This window comes from Telopea speciosissima, chromosome 1, assembly GCF_018873765.1.
Source record: "Telopea speciosissima isolate NSW1024214 ecotype Mountain lineage chromosome 1, Tspe_v1, whole genome shotgun sequence".
NCBI lineage: Eukaryota > Viridiplantae > Streptophyta > Magnoliopsida > Proteales > Proteaceae > Telopea > Telopea speciosissima.
In genome coordinates, this window is record NC_057916.1 from 72,091,645 (window position 1) to 72,113,988 (window position 22,344).

The 22,344-nt window shown below is 40.9% G+C and overlaps 3 protein-coding genes across 3 annotated transcripts; 1 reads left to right on the top strand and 2 right to left on the bottom strand.

Moving 5' to 3' along the window:
- Positions 1 to 570: 570 nt before the first annotated feature.
- On the top strand, positions 571 to 11,488 carry LOC122648712 (3-oxoacyl-[acyl-carrier-protein] synthase 3 B, chloroplastic-like). The gene is made up of 8 exons (XM_043841936.1): positions 571 to 904; positions 6,786 to 6,934; positions 7,394 to 7,530; positions 7,763 to 7,868; positions 7,953 to 8,071; positions 9,436 to 9,500; positions 9,629 to 9,851; positions 11,078 to 11,488. The coding sequence occupies exons 1-8, from the start codon at positions 711 to 713 to the stop codon at positions 11,297 to 11,299; spliced, it is 1,215 nt and encodes a 404-aa protein (XP_043697871.1). The 5' UTR covers positions 571 to 710; the 3' UTR covers positions 11,300 to 11,488.
- A 4,098-nt stretch (positions 11,489 to 15,586) lies between these two features.
- On the bottom strand, positions 15,587 to 17,146 carry LOC122670786 (probable xyloglucan galactosyltransferase GT19). Its single transcript, XM_043868152.1, has one exon. It carries the CDS (start codon positions 17,015 to 17,017, stop codon positions 15,641 to 15,643), a length of 1,377 nt encoding a protein of 458 aa, XP_043724087.1. The 5' UTR covers positions 17,018 to 17,146; the 3' UTR covers positions 15,587 to 15,640.
- Positions 17,147 to 21,012: 3,866 nt separating this feature from the next.
- On the bottom strand, positions 21,013 to 21,980 carry LOC122641638 (protein INAPERTURATE POLLEN1-like). Its single transcript, XM_043834928.1, has 2 exons — positions 21,940 to 21,980; positions 21,013 to 21,831 (listed from the first exon to the last, which is right to left on the bottom strand). The coding sequence occupies exons 1-2, from the start codon at positions 21,953 to 21,955 to the stop codon at positions 21,041 to 21,043; spliced, it is 807 nt and encodes a 268-aa protein (XP_043690863.1). The 5' UTR covers positions 21,956 to 21,980; the 3' UTR covers positions 21,013 to 21,040.
- Between the last annotated feature and the right edge of the window lie 364 nt (positions 21,981 to 22,344).

The following is a 22,344-nucleotide window of genomic DNA, read 5'->3' on the forward strand; positions in this document are numbered from 1 at the left end:
TTATTATTTTTTTGGGTACCAAGATTGATGATTCAAGTGTACATAAAGGTGGTTAATCAAGGGGATCCTGATTATTCCTTCATGTGTTTGGATCATTTGAAATTTCAATCCATCACATCAGCTTTGAAACAACATATGAGTATATCACGGCTTATATAATTGAAACCCACCCAAAATTATTGTGAGTTATGCCTAACTCTTACCTGCAATACAATTTCTTGGTGTTTTTTTAATTTTTGGGAATAGAAAACGTGGAGGTTTGGGGGTTTACCGGTTTAAGGAGGAATGCATGACTAGCTTCCCGAATAAGAACAGGAACAGTAAGAGGGAGGAGTGTTTTGTGTTATTGTAGAGGGAGAAATTTCTTTTCTTCGGCTTTCTGGGACCGGACTGGAGTGGTGCGTGTAGATAGAGACAGAGAATAGCAGTGAAGTTTCCTCTCTTCGCGTTGGCATCGTCGCCCATCTCCTTCGGAGCCTCCAAAGCTTCAAATAAGTTTATTTTCTTCGTGTCCCTTGAAGGGACTCCCTTCCCCTCTCCTATCCCGCTGTTTTTTTTTGTGTTTTCATGGGCTCTACTTACTCCTACATTTTGGGCCTCTCCTCCGTAAGCTAATGATCTGATGCTATTTGTTCTTCGTCTCCTACTTCTTTTCTAATTTTTTTTTCCTGCTCAAAGTTCTTTCTTTCTATCCTTCTTGTCTACTTTAAATGGCCAATGCATATGGGTTCGTCTCTCCACCAGTTACAAGCCTGAGGCGGAGAAATTTGCATTTTTCCGGCTTTTGTCAATCTGGGTATTGCCAATTTCAGAAAATTCTGAGAAGGCTATTTCTCTGCAGAGCTGTCGAAAGCCAGGAGAAGCATGCTTCTGGGGTGGCGCCTTCTCAATCTCGAGTGCCCAGGTTAGTTTTCCTCCTGTGTTCATCTAGAGATTGATCAGGTCTGAATGTCGAAGCACTTCTCTTTGGCACAATTGCCCGATTGAAATCGCTACAGTGTGGAGAATTTCTTTATTATGGATGAATTCATTTTTGTCCAGTAGAATTTTGGCTTTTTCAATCTACCGTTAATGGTTTTGATTGTGGGAATGGGCGTGAAATTTTTTGTAGCTCATGGGAACTTTTTATGCTTGAACTTGGGGTTTCGCTCTTTCTGTTTTTCAAGTGTACCTGATCCAATTTCAAAGTCTATATTACATTTCATGCGGATATTAAGATGGCTTAGTGTTTCTGCATCACAAGTATAGTTGGTGCTCGTATTCTGGCAGTTAGCATGAAATGGGTGTGGAGATGAGAATGACTCAGTATTGATGTAATCCAATCCATGGGCGAAATTGCTCATGCGAAATTTCCACGGCGTTTTATGCGAGGACCTGAGATGGTAGTAAGGAAGCAAATAAACTTGGTTTCTTTTATTTTGAGTTGACTGCCACAGACGCATCTAATGATGCTTAAGTCTGTCACACTAAGAAACCTTTTTCATATTTGCTATGAGGTTTCCTGCGATTCAATTCCGTAAAGCTTTGCTTCCACAGATTCTTGTATTTCCTTAAAAAAAGAATGGCTAGAAGGTGAAAACTAGAAACAGTTTGAAAACATGAACAATAACAAGAAAAGGGAAATAAATTGTCATCTCTCTCTCTCTATTGATGTGATTCTATCAATTTAAATTAAGACAACTTATTGACTCTTAATCTGGGATTCACTTTCTTCATACCATCATTTGTACTGTTTGATGCTGTTGAGTTTGTTCACATATTTAGCCTTGGTGTTTACCTGTTGTCAACCGCTTGCATTCATGTCAAAATGATTAATTGTGTTCTGAAACTAGGATTGAGCAAAATGTTTCCAGATGAGCGAATAGAGAGAGATTGTGAGTTGAAAATTGTACTGTAATCTAAATGCATAAGCACAAAGTTCCTGTTAATAAAGTATCCTCTATTAATCATCGTCAAACATCACACATGTGAAGAAGAAGCATTGCTGATGTCTCCTACCCTTATGATCATATTGCAGTTGCCATGAGCACATACTTAGGATACAGTTGGTGTTCCTAAGTTTGAAAGTCAATGGGATGCATTTTGATATGATTCAGAAGGGTGTCAACTGTGGAGGACAGGATAGAAAGGCCACTCTAGTGGGAGAGAGCTCCAAGGAAGACCTTCTTTGAATATTTAATGAGCCATTGTTCCGAGGGGTATTATTGCAATCTTCTTTGAGTTCCCTGGAGAATGCAAGTTTGGTAAAGGCTTTTATTTGACATTTCTAATGTTGGTGTCAAACAGAAGGCAGCAGGATTCTTGATCAATGATCGCCTGATAATTATAGTGGCATGTGTTTATATGATATTGGCTAATATTAATCTGTAATTTCTTTTGTCATTTTTCTTGTTCCAATGGGTTTTGTTAAAGTTAGACAGATCGTGGACAATGTGTGATTGCTAGTGTCTAGTCTATAGAATCCTTTGGGTTATTTGGATACCTTACATTGAGAATGGCTAAGACGACATTTAGTAGGTTTTCTTACTCCACTTGTTGGGCAGGGAATTTTTAGTGAAGGTGCATAAAAGGGTGTAAACAGGGTTTGAGGAATCGAGATCTGATCAACCCCGGCCGATCTTGATTCCAGCTGATCCAATCTGGTACTTTGAGGGTTATTTGGCCGATTCTAGGGTTTCTTTTACCGATTCAACCTGATTCTGGCCGATCCAGGATGGAATTGGATTAGAATTGATGGCTACCGATTCCGAACTCTTGAACCATGGGTGTAAACTTGTATTTTTATGGCAAGTCTTCCTATTGTGGTCAGCGAGTCTCCAGCTGGTCTTTATGGAAGCTTGAAAGGATTAGATGGGATGATCCTCCATCCTCTTTTTTGTTTATCATACCCTCTAAGCTTTTTGCAGAATTTTCAGATGGTCTGTCAACACAGAGCAACTTGAAGGATTTAGTCTGAAACAGTAATTCAGAGTGATTTACCTGCTGGTTCATGGGAAATTGAGATACTTGAGAATATATTTAAAGGTGTATTAGGTTTGCAATTAATCCAAAATAAAACTGCTCTGCTATTAGTGATGGTCTGGATTCTGGATATCTCCCCTGTGTTGCTCTTTTGGTTTCATATTTGATGAATCCCCTATAATTCACCTCAGCTTGCCCTTTGGGTTGTAAACTTGTAATTCAAATCCAATTCTCCCTGGAAACGTTTTTTGAAGTAGGTATGAAAGATGATATAGCTGGTTGAAAGTGGCCATTTATCTGAAAGAGTTCATTTATTTAATTGTTTTTAATTATAAGAGTTGATCTTAGGTCTTTCTATCTATTATACGTCTCTGTATTCATTGGGGGTTTCCTTAGCTCCGTTTGTTTCGATGTAAAATTTTACTTTTTTGAAAATTTTCACTTCAAAAAATTTTAGATGTAAAATTTTAAATGTTGAATAGTGTTCCAAAGATTTTTTTTTTTGGAAAAAACATTAGAAAAATTTTCAACATTTAAAATTTTACCTGTACGAAATAAAATTTGTCGCGTAAAATTTTATGCTGAAACAAACGGAGCTAACTGGAATTGAAGAAACTGAGAAGGGACTTCACTGGAAGGAAATTAATGACACACAAATATTATGGAGGAGGAGGCTTGCAATTTAAAGAGCTGTTGCTCCTGGAGGTTTAGTTTTTCACCCTCTCCTTATAGTTCTATGTGTCAAGAAATCCTTCTTAACATGTTAATCAACAGAAACTAAAATCATTCAGAAACTTCCCTCAATCCCTCGCCCCTTGGAGAATTTCTTGTTTTCAGGGAAGGGGTATCAGTTGTAAAATATTCTCTGGATGTAAGTTTTGACAATGGATAAGAATTAATTTCATGTGTTGGAGGTCTGATGACTAGAAGCCAGTTTAGCAGTACCATACTCTAGCTCTTCTTCTGTATATATGTTCATAAAAATTGCACTACTTGTTTTTTGTGCATTGACGAGGTTAGTGTAGCTGGACTTTGCTTTAGTTGCAATTAAAATGTAACAATTCTTTAGGGAAAATTACATATACCTCCCCTGTACTTTGGCCTAATTACACATTCCTCCCCTTTGTTTTCCCACCTTACATTCAATTCCCCTATAGTTTTCCAAAAATTACGAATTCCTCCCCTGCCGTTAGCATCTATCTGTTATGTGCTGACGTGGCGTAGTTAGATTTTTTATAATGCCCAAACTAACCCTTGGTCATTTGAGATGACCCTTTTGCCCTTCTTCTTCATCTACCTCCTCCTGCAACTTCGTCCCAACCATGCTCCAGCAACCTCTGATTTTGACACTGAATCAAACTTTTCTGAACCCAACAATACCCTTCTTCTTCTTCATGCTGCAATCCCACCCGCCCCCACCCACCTCATCATGGATAAATCCACAATTTTATCCATTTCATCTTGCTTTCTAGGGTTTGGTAAGAATCGTTCTAACTGGTCCCTGGATTCCTGTGAACCCAATTAACAGGTGTTGAAGATGATACTGTCCGAAGAAAACAAAGTACAAGAAGTAATGCTAGGGCTTGCCACACAGGTTTTCAAGTTCATGACTCCTTGAGAAGCAAGTATCACGTTCAATCGAACTGGAATAATGAGATCAAATTAACAACGAAATTCCTGCAAATTCTAAAATTCTATCAATACCCATCAGTCAAAGCTCCTAGAATAAGAAGGTTTGCAATCGAGCTAGCAATTTGGATGATGAAGAACAACAAAGCAACGATTCGTACTTTTAGGGCTCTTGGGATGGAGGGGGAGCTTGAGATTGTGAGAGAGACGATATCAGAGATGGAAAAGGCTATAACATTTTCTCAGGAACAGTTGGATTAAGCAGGCACACTGAAACACTCCACTCACTTGTTGATAATGCACTTGAGTTTCTGCAAATCTAATATTATTTGACTAAATGCACATTGTGTTTAGTTATTGGTATTTCTTGGAAAGATTTAGAGATAAAATTCTTCATTCTTGAACCCCTAATTTCCATCTATAAATACCTTTTGCTCTCCTTCCTTAGAATCAATCAACTTTGAAGCTGTAAATAGAGAGGAAACAGAGAAAGGGAGAGGTAGAGAGATGATGTTTTTTCAGTTTCTGCAACTTCTGGGATTAGCCATGGCAGCCATTCTCATGTTCATATGCTGGATTTCGCCCATCCAAGCTATAAAAGGCTTGAAAGAATGGTTTTGGAGGTCCAAAATCAAATTTCCCTTGGGGGAATATGGAAGATATGTGGAAAAAGGATAAAGATTCTCTTTTGAAACTGTAAATGAAACCCATAACATCCATTCAACTGTCTTACCTTTGCTCGGTGGAGAAAATTATATGGTAATTAGTTAAGCTTCATGGTCCATGGATGGATTATCTTTGTGTATATATTGCTAAGAGGAACAGAGTGAAGGAGAGGAGGCAAAAGGGCTTTGCGATAAAACCCATCTGCAGGTGGCCTCGCTCAAATCATGGCTGATTTCTTGGAGTGGTTTGGAGAGTAGGGTTTTTATTGGAAATGAATAAAGTCAAATGGGTTTGTGAGTTTTTTTTGCAGAGGGATCTCAACTCTGTGCTTGGTTTTCTTTCTTTTTGGATGGCCTACCTTTGGCTAACTTTGAAGATGCAGAGATATGGGGTATCTTGATCACCGAGGCAAGTGGCAGCGAAGTCAGCGATGGAGTCGACAATGGGGGGGATTGCAGAGGGGTGGGGGTGGGTGGGGTTACAGGAAGAAGAAGAAGAAGAAGAAGAAGAAGAAGAAGAAGAGAAGATGAACATCATTTTTAATCAAAAGGGTGAGAGGGTCATCTCACAAAGACTTAGTATTTCTCTGATGTTGCTGACCGTGAAAACAATCTCTGAAATCTCTTTCCTGAGAAAATTCCCAACAGTACTACAAGTTCTTGCAAGCAACTTCAACAATTGCAGGGCTCGTTTCATCATTTATATTCGATTATTTGTTTGGTGACTGTTCCTGAGAACCCTCTCTCCAGCATGTCTGAGATCAACAATTTTTTGCAGGAGACCTCTAGTGTTACCGTATAAGAGTCCGAAGAGGAGGAGGCGGCGGCGGCAGTGTGGCGGTGGAGGAGGAGCCAACGGCTGTAGTGATGGCGGCTACGGTGGTGGTGGTGGCGGTGGAGGAGGAAAGAAATGAGTGTTTTGAGGTTGAAGATGGTGAAAAGGGTATCATTGTAATTCTACTTGTGGTATTTTAGAACAAGGGTAATATTGTCTTTTTAAACCATTAACTAACAGCTCTCCAACACCGTCAACCATAAGGGGTCAAAGTGTAAGGTGGGAAAACCAAGGGGAAGAATGTGTAATTAGGCCGAAGTACAGGGGAGGTATATGTAATTTTCCTGTATTGACGAGGTTAGTGTAGCTGGACTTTGCTTTAGTTGCAATTAAAATGTAACAATTCTTTAAGGTCAAAGGTTCTCTGGTCACCAGTTGAAAATGGAATCTTTTTGAACTGGAGCAATAGACCACATAAGTAGAATAGTTCCTCCACCCCCCTGTAAACGAAGTGCCTGAAATGCCGTCAGACTTATGATTTTGTCTCCGAAATGCCATCCCCTCATTGTGGTCTGCCCAACCCAGTAAACCCTTGCCCATTCTTTTATAAGGAATTTTTTTTATTCCCTCCATTTTTATTTCTATTTTCTCTAGATTCCATGGAATGATACCATTTCTGTGTTAGATTATGAGGTTAATTTGATGGCCTGAGGATTGTTTTTCAATATACTATTTTTGATGAGAAGTTGTTCTAGGCTTGTAACTAAAGGGTGTAAGCTGGTTGGATCTGGCTCAGCAGTACCAAATCTTTTGATCTCGAATGACGATCTTGCAAAATTTGTTGAAACTTCTGATGAATGGATTTCTGCTCGCACTGGGATTCGTAATCGACGGGTTCTTTCAGGTAGCCTCATCCTCACTATGCATGCTAGTGCCATCCTTGCCTCTTTTTTGTTTTTACTAGTACAAACAACCAAGTTTAATTAAGATATATAAGAAACTCTGGTGGGTGCTATTAGGAACACATGGCAAACAATGAAAGTCTTGAGACTCACCGTTTGATTGTACATTTGTACCTAGCATGGGAACTAAGCTGAATTTCAATTATCTACCACGGTCATAACCACCCATACGTGAGACATTATGGATTTCTACCATTCTTTTTGTGGCACTTAAAACATATGGAGAGGTAGTCCCTCTTCCTTACATTTTGGATGTGCTCTCTTTGATTCTAAAACTTTTGTTTTTCTTTTTCATGGTTTTCATGGTGAAAAATCAATGGAAGGGTTACTTGTTACTTAAAAGGTTATAATACCCTAGAGGAAAATATTGAGTTCTCTTGGTTTGACTTGTGCCTTGGTAGGGGAAGATAGATTGATGAATTTGGCTGTTGAGGCAGCAAAGAGAGCTCTTCAAATGGCGCAAGTTGATGCAAATGATGTAGACCTAATTCTGCTTTGCACATCTACTCCAGAGGATCTTTTTGGCAGTGCTCCACAGGTATATCCATAAGATTTATGAATCTGTACACACTAAGATTAAAGTGGTATTACAGTTGTACTTGTGGCTGCTGTGCATGTTTATAATCAATTATGAGCAAGGGGTTAAGTGGTTTATAAGAGATTTCTCATTATCAGTGTATAGAAGTATTGATACTCAAGTGATAAGGGTTAAACCATGCATAACTTGATATTTTAACCTCTGAAAATCTGATTTCATCTTTTAATATCAGATCCAGAGAGCACTAGGCTGTAAAAGAACTCCTTTGGCCTATGACATTACAGCTGCTTGTAGTGGGTTTGTGTTGGGTCTAGTTTCAGCTGCCTGTCACATAAGAGGTACCAATCTGTTAGCAGAGAAACAATTTGTTATGGGTATTTCTAACGATCAATTCAAGTGCACTGTGCTGATTCAAATTACAGGAGGTGGATTCCAAAATGTTCTAGTAATTGGGGCTGATGCTCTTTCTCGATATGTTGATTGGACTGATAGAGGAACCTGCATTCTCTTTGGGGATGCTGCTGGTGCTGTATTAGTACAGGTACTTCTTTCTTGTTCAGGAGCTTATCACAGATTAGATACTCATTCTCTTTGCTAACTATGGCCAGGCTTGCAAAATGGAGAATTCTCTTCATGTCCGTGATGTTAATTATTAATATTGCATTCTGTCCTTCATTTTTTATGACTTAATATAGCTGGAGTAGACCAAGTCATTTATGTTGCTGAGACCTACCCTTCATAAGGCTTCTTCACTTCTGACCCTCTATTCTTATGCTCTGTTGACCACCCAAATGCATCACGCTGTTTGTCTAATTCATTAAAACGTATTTGCGTGTTGGATCTCATACTGCCTAATTTGCTCCTTCTTTCTCTACCAGATCATGCATGTTAAATTACCATCTCAAGATGGTTCTAGAAATATTATGGTTCCATGAGTTATCAAATTACAATCACTGAAGTGATTAGGCATCAGTCGTACTTCACTAAAAATTTAGAAATTCTTTGTCCAGCTGACCTGTGAAGAATATTTCTCTGTATGTAAAACTTCTAGAAGTTCTTGAACAACCATGTACGCATAAGGTTTCTTATCAAGCTTACAAACTTGCTCAAAAGAATGAAGATGACCCTTAACTTACATGTAACGGTTAACTAAATCCCATACATATCTTTTTCAAGTTCTTGAGATCTTAATTGGTTGATTTTATGTCAGCTATCATTTTTTGCATCACTTGGTTACACATGGCTAGCAATAAGGGCATGGGTCTTGCTAGGGCATGAGTCTTGCTATTTGTGTGTCTTTCTACAACCTATGTGCATAGAATTTTTTAAATTGTACAAAAAAAAATTTCTAGTCCTAAGGACTTTGTTTTGGTTTACAGGAACTTTGACTTTAACGTATTTCAGTAAAATTCTAGATGAAATTTCATGTGTATAATGTCCGATTTTAACCAGGCCAAAGTTGATAGTTAATTCCAAAACTGATGTAACACCTTGTTTTTAACACTAGGAGATATCTCCTTGTATATCTAACCTCTGAGGATTGCATGTTTTTAACTGATTTCCTCGATTGGGATATGAGTGTTCCCAGTCCCCTCCATAGATGGCCTAAATACTGTTGTAATTCTCCAATTTGATGTCAATATCCACTTCCATTAGGGGCATCTCTTACTCGAAGTAGTACATGGAGAGTGTCCATCTATGGCTGAGACCATTTCTTTTGGTTTTTTTTAATAGTTAATGGTTATATTTTTTTATCATTAGCATTAGCAGTTATGGGAAAAACTAGTTCATTTATTTCCTAGAACTGTTAATTTTTTTGCTTTTTGTGTAAACAAGCATAGTACTGCTTGCTTTGTTGCCAAAAACACCAACTATGCCTGCATTTGATACTATATTATTTTGCAGGCCTGTAATGGCAGTGAGGATGGCTTATTTGGTTTTGACTTGCACAGTGATGGAGATGGCCAAAAGTATTCTTGCCTTTGGAACTAATTGAATGACCCCCCCGGGGCGGGTTCTTTTAACTTCTTTGGCCATTTAGTTGCATTAAATGTGTAGGAAAAGTGAGTTGAGCTGTGTTTACTGGCTATTTATGCAGGTACTTGAATGCCATAATCAGTGACAATGAAATGGACCATGTGGTGGGATCCAATGGTTCGGTAGTAGGCTTTCCTCCAAGACGTTCCTCTTACTCTTGTATCCAAATGAATGGCAAAGAGGTATTCCGCTTTGCAGTTAGGTGCGTGCCACAGTCGATTGTGTCTGCTCTGGCAAACGCTGGTCTCACAGGATCCGACATTGATTGGTTGCTACTTCATCAGGTATTATAGAAACTAATAATATATTAGGTCCCCTGTTTTGGGGAGTTGATTATCATAAAGGATCGCCACTGTGTCGCTGGTGGGCCACCCAGTGCTTGGGTGGAGAGTATTCACTGGGTTGCACCATAATTCATGCAGCCATTGTTTATGTTCTTTACCCCTGTATTGAGTGGGAATCACCATGCCCTCCCCTACTCAACCATGAGGTCATATGCACCCCAATTACATTTGGCATATTATTTACCTAAATAACCCAAAAAAAAAAGGAAAAAAAGGATAATGGTAGTGATATAAGTAAGGGGACCTTTGCCTGAATCTAGACAATCCTTGCAGGAATGAGGGATGATGTTGGTCCTTATGCAACTGCAAATTCAAAAACAAGTGATGACAATAAAATATTATGGTTGTTAATTGATGAATGATTTGATTTCCTTTAGTCACTTCATATTTAGGTTTCAAATTGAAGAATTCCGCAAGTAAAAACCGCGGTTTGATAGGAGAGAAATATAACCAATAAAAATTTAAACTCTTGTTTTTGGCAAAATCTTCTTTCAACAACATTCTAAATAAAATCAATCTCTGTACACAAACTTTCCTCTATTCATAAGGAGAGACTAAAAATATGACATTCTTTTGTCATATATAACACTGCTCTCTATATCTCTCTAATACATGAATCACTGAAAAAAAAAATCCCTAAAATTTACAACAGTGCCAAATATGTTTCAAAAATATTGATAAAAAAAATTAAAGAAATCAATGACAATACATAATGCTTCAGGTGCGATGTCCATAAGGGTGACATGTGCCAATTTTACCCATAACATCAGTCATTTCATCCAATTAAATCATCAAAGTGGTAGGGGTGAGGGAATCCACTCAAGAACAGGGGTTCAGCTGAGACAGGTCCCTGATCTAATACCCCGATCTTTCAATCCTTGGCTCCTTCAGCCAAGAGGTGTTTAAGAAAATCTAACCTTTATTGTTCTTTGGCCTCATAGATTTATAGGTTGGACAGATGAATGCTGGTTCCTAAACCTGGGACATATGCCATGTGTTTTTGGTGGTTTTTGACTGCACTCAACTCTTGCCCAATTTCCAGCAAGGAGTGTATTTATATGAGAACCATTCAGTATATACATGAGTGGTATTCAGTAGTTAAGAAGTTAAGAACTAACTATTGTGATGATCAGATGATGCATGATGTAACAAGAGTTCAAATGCAGGCAAACCAAAGGATCATCGACGCAGTTGCAACCCGTCTAGAGATCCGAGCAGATCGTGTTATATCCAACTTGGCTAATTATGGTAACACCAGTGCTGCATCCATTCCCTTGGCATTAGATGAAGTTGTTCGAAATGGGAAGGTGCAATCAGGCCATACGACTGCTGTTGCTGGCTTTGGGGCTGGCCTTACATGGGGTTCAACAATCCTGAGATGGGGATGAGAAGCAGTATCTTTAGACCAAGACACCAGCTAGCATAAGAGAAGAAGGAATCGATTCCACTGTAATGCATCTGCCCCATTGTAATGTATCAGGGAGATAGCCGAGGGAGATGCAGTTGACATCTTTCCTGCTTCCTTTCTGTGCTTTGGATATTGTAATTTTTTGGGCAATCTAATAATTTAATTCTTTTCCGCCCAACCAGAGGTGCTACTTTATTTTCTCTGATGTTGCATGCCATGGTGGTGGTGGTGGTGGTGGTGGTGGGGAGTGTTGCAGGATGTAAAATTATAGAAGTTTTATTCATTCAACCGAAAGAGAATTGAGATTACAAGGGTGCAATTATATAGCACCAAGGGTAAGACAAAACAGGAAGAAGTTGAATAGGAAACTATCTCATATCACATGTGATAATAGAAGATTGTGATTTACTAGACTTCTATAATCGCATGCGATAAGGATAGGAACAAATAATATATAGATGGAAACAAATTGGAATGAGATAAAAATATCGATAGAAGCCAATCTCTCCTAGTAGATTCCGCTATTACTCCCCTTCAAGTTGGAGCACGTAAGTTCTGAATGCCCAACTTGGAAAGGAGAATTAAAAATTGATCAGGACCAAGGGCCTTAGTGAAAATGTCGGCCAATTGTAGACGAGAAAAGACGTGCAAAGTGGCCAGGCAACCTGATTGGATCTGTTCGTGGACTAGGTGGCAATCAATTTCGACGTGTTTTGTCCGTTCATAGAAAACAGGGTTGGCAGTGATGTGGAGTGCGGCCTGATTGTCACAGAAGAGGCACATTGGTGGAGCCAAAGAGATGCCGAAGTCCTGGAGGACCGTACGTAACCAGACAAGTTCACGCGTAGCCGCTACCATGGATCGATATTCGGCCTCGGCTGAAGATCGAGAAATGGTAGCTTGCTTCTTAGACTTCCAAGACAAAGGGCTTGTGCCCAAGAATGTTATGCACCCAGAAGTGGAGCGACGAGTGGAGGGGCATGCAGCCCAATCAGAGTCGGAGTATGCAGTAAGAGTGAGAGCACTGTGAGCGGAAAAAAAAATGCCAGAACTAGGCGAGCCTTTAAGATAACGAACCAGCCGTAGAGCAACATCCCAATGGGGCAGGCGAGGGGCGTGCATAAATTGACTCAATGTGTTCACAACATACGTGGTGTCCGGCCGTGTAATGGTGAAGTAGATGAGGCGGCCAACCAACCGACGATAAGAAGATGGATCAGCTAAAGGCATGCCAGAATCAACAGACAACCGGTGGTGTTGTTACATGGGAAATGTCACGGGTTTGGCACCAAGAAGGCCCACTTCAGTCAATATTTTGAGGGCATACTTCCGCTGATTGATAAAATTACCAGTTGCATTACGAGCCACCTCAATGCTGAGAAAAAATTTTAAGGGACCCAAATCCTTAAGATGGAACCGATTGTTGAGAAAAGTGATCAATTTCCGAATGGCCACAAGATCGGTACCGCCAATTATAATATCATCGACGTAGACAAGGACCACAGTGTAAGCAATGAGTGTTGACTTGACAAAGAGGGAATAATCAACCTGAGATTGTCGAAAACCAGCAGCCAATAGGGAGGCAATGAGAGTAGCAAACCAATTGCGGGAAGCTTGCTTGAGGCCGTATAACGACTTTTGCAATTTGCAAAAACGAGTTTCCCCCTGTGTGCCATAACCCGGGGGAAGACGCATGTAGACATCTTCATGAAGAGCACCATGAAGAAAGGCGTTATTGACGTCCAGTTGATGTAAATGCCAACCTTTAACTGCGGCAACAGCTAACAGACTACAAATAGTGACCAGCTTTGCAACGGGTGCAAACGTGTCAGTGTAGTCCAGCCCTTCCTGTTGAGTATATACCTTTTGGTCACAAGGCGGGCCTTGTAATGTTCAATGGAACCATCAGCACGCCGTTTGACTTTAAAGATCCACTTGCAGCCGATTGGCCACTTACCTGCAGGTAAAGGCTGTAGAGACCAAGTGTTATTCTGTTCAAGGACAGATAATTCATTTGCCATGGCTTGTTGCCAGTGGGGATATTTATTAGCCTCAGAGAAAGAAGTAGGTTCATGATCAGATGTGATGGCAGCAAGAAAAGAGATATGTTTAGCTGAAAAATTAGAATAAGAAAGACTGGCAGCGACGGGAAAAGGGGTATTACCTGTCCATGATGACGCCGGAGCGGGAGTACCCGGAATGGCGCTGCACACATAATCCTGTAAGCGAATGGGTCGTGTGTGGGTACGAGTGAACGACGAGGAAGGGGACACAGTGGAGGAGAATTGTCCTCACTTTCCACATTCTCCCGTTGAGGGGAATGTTCGGTTTTAGGTTGGCTAAGGAGAGGAGAGGCCAAGATCGTTCAAACTGATACCATGTAAAATTATAGAAGGTTTATTCATTCAACCGTAAGAGAATTGAGATTACAAGGGTGCAATTATATAGCACAAAGGCAAGACAAAATAAGAAGAAGTTGAATAGGAAACTATCTCATATCACATGTGATAATAGAAGATTGTGATTTACTAGACTTTTATAACCGCATGCGATAAGGATAGGAACAAATAATATATAGACAGAAACAAATTGGAATGAGATAAAAATATCGATGGAAGCGAATCTCTCCCAGTAGATTCCGCTATTATAAGAAACTGAAGAAGAGGTGGTGGAGGCTTCCCTTATTCATAACAAAGGAAATGCCAATTTTACCCCTCAAATTTAGGTCTTGTGAGCATGTGTTGGCCAAAAACGATTTTTGGCCATAATAGTTAAATATATGAGTCTTGACCCTATTATAGTTTTCTATTATTCTGATTTATTTTAAATAGAAAAATGGCAAATGATCACGGGTTCTCTGGATGTTGACAAACGGGCATGAGAAGGAGCTTTGTTCCCTGTTGGAGATCCTTTACTAAAACCCCAAGAAAGCCAACTCTTCTTCGTTTTGCTTTTCTGTCCAAGGCTCTTACGGAACAAGGAATCCGAAATGACGGCACAACGCAAGCCCCCTTACCTTCGGAGGTTCCGCTTTGTCGCAGATCCAACTCTGGTCCCTGCCGGACCCCTCCCCTTGACCCATCTTGTTTGATTCTGATTGTGGGGCTGGGAGCCGACTGTTGGAAGAGGCTTTCCCGTGGGTTAGGAGAGTACCTGCCTCTCTCTCTCTCTGTGGAAGCCGATTTAGATACCAAATTGTATCTCTTGGAGAGAGGTGTTCAACGGACACAGAAACCAAACACCTACAAAAACATTTTTGTATTTAAAAAACAAAAATAACAATGATACCAAAGAGAGCATGAGTCTACTCTAGCAAACGTTGGTCTCACAGCCTGGGTCCAACATTGAATGGTTGCTACTTCATCAGTTATTATAGAAACTAATAGTAATAATTATCACCTCCAATTCGCTACCGGCTTCAATTTCCTCTAATTCCTTAAATAAGAGCAAAAATAATCACCCTACCCCACCTTAGGCAGTGTGTTCGGCCAATCCTCGTAAAACATCACCACCTTGTCCCCGGTAGGGGCACCCAAACCCAATGCAGCCATTGTTTATGTTCTTTACCCCCTCCCTGTGTTGGGTTGGAACCGCCATGCTACTCAACCATCAAAAGAGGGGATCTAAATTACCCAAAAAAAAACAAGAAAAAAAGAGGTAGACAGGAAAATGGTAGGGGTGAGGGAATCCATTTAAACAATTTTAAACCGTAACATCAATCATTTCATCCAACCAAATCATCAAAAATGGTAGGGGTGAGAAACGGGAATCCACTTAATAGCAGAGTAGAGCAGGGGATCAGCCGGGACAGAACCCTGATCTAATACTTACCTTATCTTTCAATCCATCCTTGGCTAATTCAGTTCACCCAAGTGGTGGCAAGACAATCTCACTTTTATTGTTCTTTGGCCTCAAAGATTTATAGGTGGGACAGATCAATACTGGTTCCCGAACAGCAGTATATTATTAGACCAAGCCACCATCATAAGAGAAAGAAGAAACCGATTCCACTGTAATTAATGTATCAGGGACATAGTTGAGGGAGATGCAGGCAATTGACATCTTTCCTGCTTCCCTTCCACCATTGTAAGAGAAGAAGAAATCGATTTCACAACAAATAGGGAACGAGCAGAAAATATATATATTATTATGAATCACTATATCCATGGAAAGAATTACTGTAATTAAGAATATAAATTTCTCTCTACAACTCATAATAAGAAAAAGGGGGGAGGGGAAAGAAGACAATTGAGGAACAAACTAATGATGGAAATAGTAAGTAACAAAGAATCAATGAGGAGGATAGAAAGAAATAAAAGTCTCATCGAAGAACTGCTGTTAATTCTTCAATTCTGGACCTGATCTTGTTTAAAGTACCCTCCACTGCCAAGTCGAAGGCGTCTTTCTCAGCCCTCAAGCCCAGGGAGCTTCCATGCCTCTTGTACATAATCCTCGGCAGCATCTCTATCACCTTCTCTCGCATCCTCCTGACTTCCATGGCAGGGATCGCCTTAAGTACATCTGTGATCCTCAGCCCCTTGGACACCACCTCCTCCTTGGGTATGAACACCGAGAATTCCCCATACTGATTCTCCGGCAAATGCCACCCGAACTGCGATTTAGCCGACAGTTCCTCAAAGAATACAGGAATGCAACCCGCTATTATCCCATCGAAGGTGGACCTCCTCGTGGGCGTATCTCCGGGAGGTTGCAGGCAGAAGCTTGATTGAAGCATTGACCTCATGAATCGAATTGGGTCATGCTCGCAGACGCCACTGGAGCAGTCGACGATCTCACAGTCCTTGAATTGGCCACCAATGGTAGGGTCGTTGCCGACGGCCGTACTGTTCTCGCATTCGTTACGGATGCTGTGGCGGACGTTGGGAGCAGAGGCGACGCCACCACCGCCGGCGAAGAGCATGAGGGTGGTCCGGCGAGCGCGGCGAACGCGGGCAATCCATGAGTGGAGCAAAGCAAGGGTTGGAGGGTGGAAGGAGGTCGGGTAAGGGAGGGCGTGCTCCTGCCATGGCCAAGCCCTGGATTCGAGGGTGAGAGCAGTGATGTTGTAGAATTCGGGGAGTTCAAGAAAAGAAGTGCCCCAAATAAGGGGATCGTTGGATAAGGGTTGGGAGAAGTCCCAGGCGGGACGGGCGAGCACCAAGAAATGATCGTGGCCGGAGTAGCGAGACCAGATTTGTGGGCTGTCCTGTTGTAGGAAGCGGTAAAGGGAGAGGCCATGGTCAGCGCTAGAATTGACTTCGGGGCCGTAGAGGTAGCGGAGAGAGTCGATGGCGCCGTAGTAAGGGAGGAAAATTGCTTGGGCAAGGGAGGGGTCAGGGGTGAGGCACGGGTACTCGAGGATGCGGCGGTGGAAGAGGAGTTCGAGCATAAAGGGGTCGGTGCGATACCAGTTGTGTGAGCGGTTGTGGGTCTTGTGGCCAAGGCCATGGTTGGCCAAGTAAGGGCAGAAATCGTCATAGATTGGATAGGCAGAACAGTTGGTGAGGAGATCCAGGTTGAAACGGGATGGGAGTTTCCTGATGTGGATCCATCTCCCCTCGCAATCTGAATTACTACTCTCCGATTCCGATTCTAGATGGGCAGCCCCTGAAGCAGCGGCGGTAGCGAAATTGATAGAGAATAAAAGGAAAAGTAAGAGAATGAGAGTGGCGATGGTTATGGATTTGCAGGGTGGCATGGTGGGTTAGGGAGAAGGGATAGAGTGAGGAAGAGAGTATTATGGTGGGGATGAAGAATCGTCGGTTATTCTCCATTATCTAATTTTACCATTACAGTGGAATAATCCAACGTCAATCGTCGTCTTTCCTTTCCCTGTACCCTTTGTTTTTTTTTTCCCAAACTGTAGAATCCAATCCATCGATCAACCTCTCATCTCTCTCTCACGCGCGCGCACAACAATCACATAGAGTTCTGATTTTTTCCTAATTTATCTCATACTATTATAGAATTGGTTGAGGTGTATTTGTTACAGAGAAGACAGAGATGAAGTGAGGCTAGACTACTGGCGAGGAACAGGGGAGATGGGAGGAAGGAATTCCGGATCGGATGGTTCGAATACTCCATAACGATAAGTTGGGTTTCATCAGGACACTTGTACGACTATGAGATGAGTAGCCAGTTTCTTGCGAGTGTCATCGAAATCGTAGGTTAGGGTTGGGCGGATTGGGTTGTTCTTGTGGCTTCCACAGAGATACTGTGGAACCAAGGTTTTGGTTTTTTACCCGCGTGTGTCGGTAGCATGGTTTGAGGAATTGCATCGGATCAGCTGATCCAGCCGATTCGTACCGGTATTGGTGGAGATCAATATTGATTCTTAGTCAAGCCATATCAGTGGATCGTACGAGCAGAGGTAAAAATGTAAAAAAAATTCAAGTATTTTTGAAAAAACATGACCGATACAAACTAAGGGTGTCAAATCAAACTGAAACTGTTTATCGGCCGAATCAAGCCTTTTACATTAAAACTATGAAATCATTTAATAAATAGTCTGATTTTGATTCTAAAATTGAGACCGTTAATTAAACGGTTTTAAATTGAAACTGTTTAACTGAAACAATTATTAATAACATGTAATAGCAATAATTAACCATTAGTGCCTTCACACAAGAGGTTACCGCTTAATTTGATAACAATGGAAGTGAATGATCCAGTTCCTCTCCAGGAAGCTCAGTGCCCAAAGAGTGCCTAGTGGGCATACAAGGGTTGGGTTGTGCCGCACACATCTCAGTGCACGCTTAAGGATGTATGCGGCACAGCCCAACGAATGGATGCTTCTTGGGCTTACTGGGCTCTCTGGAGAGGAGCTCAATCCAAAAGTGAAACATGGATTTATAGGTTGGAATTTGTAATAAAATAATTGGGATGGATTCATTCAAATACATTAGTATAATAGTACTCAATATTTCTATGAATATTTTGGTTTCTCTATGAATTAGAATCACGTCATTTTCAATATGATTTGTTGAGTATATCCAACAAACATTAAATTCGGTGTAAAAACAAGCAAACTGTTTAAGAAGTCAAGAACCAAGTATCTAAAACCATGATCGAAACCATTTAGGGATGATAAATCGAACTGTTTAAAAACCGAGAAATCGAAACCTATTTATTAAATAATTTTGGTTTCAATAGGTTAACCTTTTTAATAAACGATTCGATTCTAGTTTCACCTAAGTACTTAGACAGTGGACAGTGAGCAATGGGCCCTCGGGTGGGGTTGGAGTGTAGTGATGATAATTTGACTTTTCTAAGTGGTGATGGGCCTGATGGCGCCGGTGATTCCTCATTTCTCGGCTTTAGTAGTTAATACTTATAATAGTGTTAAGTGTCACATACTTTTTCACATTCACGTGTCCCTTTGCCAGAAGAGAAGCCTCCACCCACTCTTGTTTCCCATTTGATTAGTTTAAGTTTCATTAATTATTCATCTACAGTTATTTTATTTTATTTTTTCAAAAAAATTCCTTGTTAATTAAACTAGATAAGTACGTATAAATTATGTATAGATTATGTGCACAATAAATGTTGACCTTTTAATCCAATTGCTTTTAATTAGTTTGTTTAAGGAGTTTCCGGTGCACATGGTGACAAAGAGAATCGCTTCATGGTGATTTGGCATTTTAATTGGACTCATAAAATAATTAAGGAAAATAGATCTCTACTTGGTGATGTTTCCTACACCTCTCATAGGACGTTAGAGGGATAGGGGATGACACCTCTACCCCTGGGTAGATATTCAGGCGTTTTCACCCATTGGTCCAAACGCTTATGTAGAGATCATGCGATTAAGTAGAGATCTCTTGCCCAATAATTAATTAATAAAATCATCAATTCCTACCCTTATATCTCTTAATTATCATTTTTTTACTCCAATTAAAGTTCAGATCAATGGATTATGAGATTTTCTCTTAACTGATTGTTAACGAAGATTCAATCCTTAATTTTATGTTGGAAAAAGTTGGCATGCTGCCAGGGTGCTCAATATGTGGCATCCTCTCTCCTCCCCTTTTGAAAAAGAACCTCTTGTGTTCCTATGTCCAGCCTAAGGTTGTCAAAACCTAAATCAAACTGGTCAAATCAGTGTTATTGATGAAGCTCAATTTTGGTTAAGAAAGTATAGTTGGGATCTTCGAAGGGTTGTTTCGACCTCGAAATGAGTTCAAATGGTCTAAAAAGAAAATACATCATAGCCAAAGGCGCTAAGTTGTGTTGGGCTCGTCGAGACCTTCGAATCGATATGTTTTAAGACATCTGCTAAGTTTTGATCCGACCTTGTCCGGTTTGGAATTTTTGTGGGTCTAGGGGTATTTCTGTATTTTCTCGGGTTAGGACTTTTCTATAAAGTGTTCTTATCTCTTTGAGCGGTATGATAGTGAAATCTGAGGGTTTGTAACATTTCCAAAGGTATAGTGAAATTCGTTCTTTTGCTCGGCCGTGGATGTAGCTTCCTATCTTGGGGTGAACCACGTAAATCTTCTGTGTTTTGTGTTGTTTCTCTTTTGTTTTTCTTCTGCAAATCGTCATTTCTAGGCGTTGTTTTCTTAACAAACATTCCGACCCGGACCTATTAAGCCCAATCCAAACATAACCGAAGCTTTATCGGTTCGCATTTGTTTTGCGGGGTAGAGCACCATTAGGTTTTGGCTGGGTTCAGGCTAAACCGAGGGGCCACCAATTGGCCCAACTGATGGGACCAAACCCAAACCTAACACTGAAATCGATCCCCAAACCCTAAACTTGCTACCCAAAAACCAAGCAATACCTAGTTTTCAAACCCAACCAAACCAAGTCCAAACTGAGTCGAAATCAAAAAGTCCCTATTGGTTTGTTTCGATTTCCCTGAAACACACACCGAAACCTAAAAAAATAAAACTGCCCGATTGATACCCTCGGTCCAGCCTATGACTGGTGTATTTGTTGACTTACCGAAAGGCAAGCTACCAACATACCCAAGCCTAACCCTCTCACATTTTATCAATGCTGCAAACTAATTAACATTTTGACTGCTCATCTTTTACTTAGGATCCTAATTCCCACATCGACCTGATTTCCTTTGAAGTCAAACTTGTGCGATCTTGTAAATTGTGTATTCATGCCCAACCTTCTTGTATCAAAGAATAACTCCATATTATAATAGATAGATTAGATTAGATTAGATTAGACTAGATAAATGATCCCCATGGTGTTGTCAATTGTCATGCAAGTCTAGGAATTGGGAAATAGTTCCTCATCATATTTAGTTTTACTTATATGTTGGAGGCTCGAAATGCCCTTCCCAACTAGTTATGGTCATTGATGAAGAAATTCCACCTTCACCGTGATTTAAGGAAAACTCAATCTGACTGGGTCTTTCGTTACTCAAACTAGCCACTCTCATCGTTTATTTAACCTAGGCTATCACAAAGATAGCCCAATCCAATGAAATACAGGTTTTATTTAGCAAAACTTTGGCCCAATTCAAAATTGAAATGGATTGGCCAGAAACCCTGGTTCATTTCTTCTCAATTATGGGTAGGGTTACCAGGGTATAACAGTACATCTTCCAGAGAGATGCAGAGCCAACCAGAGGCAGAGGCAGAGGCAGAGGCAGAGGCAAGGTAAGAAAGGTAAGAAAGAATAGCCTCATTGAATGATCCTACTTTGAGAGAACGAATCCTTAAAAGTGGGAAGGGAAGGGAAGAATTCAGAAAGCAGAGACTGATTAAGATGAAGAAGCAGATGAGAGAGGCATCTTACACTGTTTGAAGTGACAGAGCAATTCAGAGTCCCTGAACCCAACAATGAATTGTGCAAGCCTTTCAAGATAGAGAGCCGCTTGAAAAACGTTAATGGCGTTCACGATCTCCGTTAACATACTCCTACGAAGCCTATTGGCGTCCACAAATACACTCGCGAGATCGTCCATCTGAGCCTTTGTAGCCCCTCTTATGGCTTTCGTCGCCTCCTTTCTCCCACCATAACGAACCCAATCCATGGCCACTCGATCAATAAATCCAGACTGAGCGTTCCTGGCATGGGTAACAATTGCAGGGATCATAAGCTTGAGGCCACGTTCAATCTGATCAACTTGTCCCATGAGATCCTCTGATGGGTTCTTCCACGCCATCGCAAATGCCAAGGGCCGGTCCAAATTGTTGCAATCATCCGGGACATCAATATCATCATCGTCATCTGTGAGGAAAGATCTGAGGAGATTGGTGAAGAGATTTGGGTGTAAATCGCCGAACCAGAGAAAGGGTTGTTCCATGGGATTGCGCCAGTCTGGGTAGAGAATCTGAGAGACATCTTCAGCGGCGGCGAGGTCGAGAGCTTCATAATAGTCTAGGAAATGGCGGTAGAGAATATCGACGTGGGTGCAGAGGAGGCTTGCTGAAGAAGATGACATGGAGCGGCGAAGCTGGGGAAGAATGGTATTCTTGAGACTTTCGATCCATTCATGATAATAATCCGTGAAAAGGCAAGAGCTTTTTCTGCGACCACCACCAATGAGGGCTGAGAATTGGAGCCCAGATTAGGGTTTCTTCAAGAAATGAAAAGGGGAAAAAGATATACAGAGAATTAAAAAATTGATTGCAGACTAGAGAAGAGAGAGAGGCTTACCGATTACTCTCATCATCGTGGAAAGAGCTCTACTTTCCTGTTCTTGCTCTTCTTTGATTTCTATTCTTCATAGCAGAAGAGTGTGAAGAGCGTCGGTTGCTCTGAACTTGTGAAAAAAATTATAATTAGATCGAGATGAGAAATTCTTTGTTGTGGGTTTTTCCTTCTTGGAGAAGATTCGAAGCAGGTGTAGGGACTAGGAAGGATGAATGTTCGGTCCAGTTCGGTTCGGCTTCTAGAATATGGAAGGCGAAGAGACAAGAGAGAAAGGAGGGTTGCCGGGTTGGGGTTCCTGAATTATGAACCAACCAACGGTCTTTTTGCAGATTGGACCGGATAAACCAGTTTGGTATCTGGGTCAGCCGCCCAAACCAGTATGACACTAGTTTTAGGACATGGAAATGA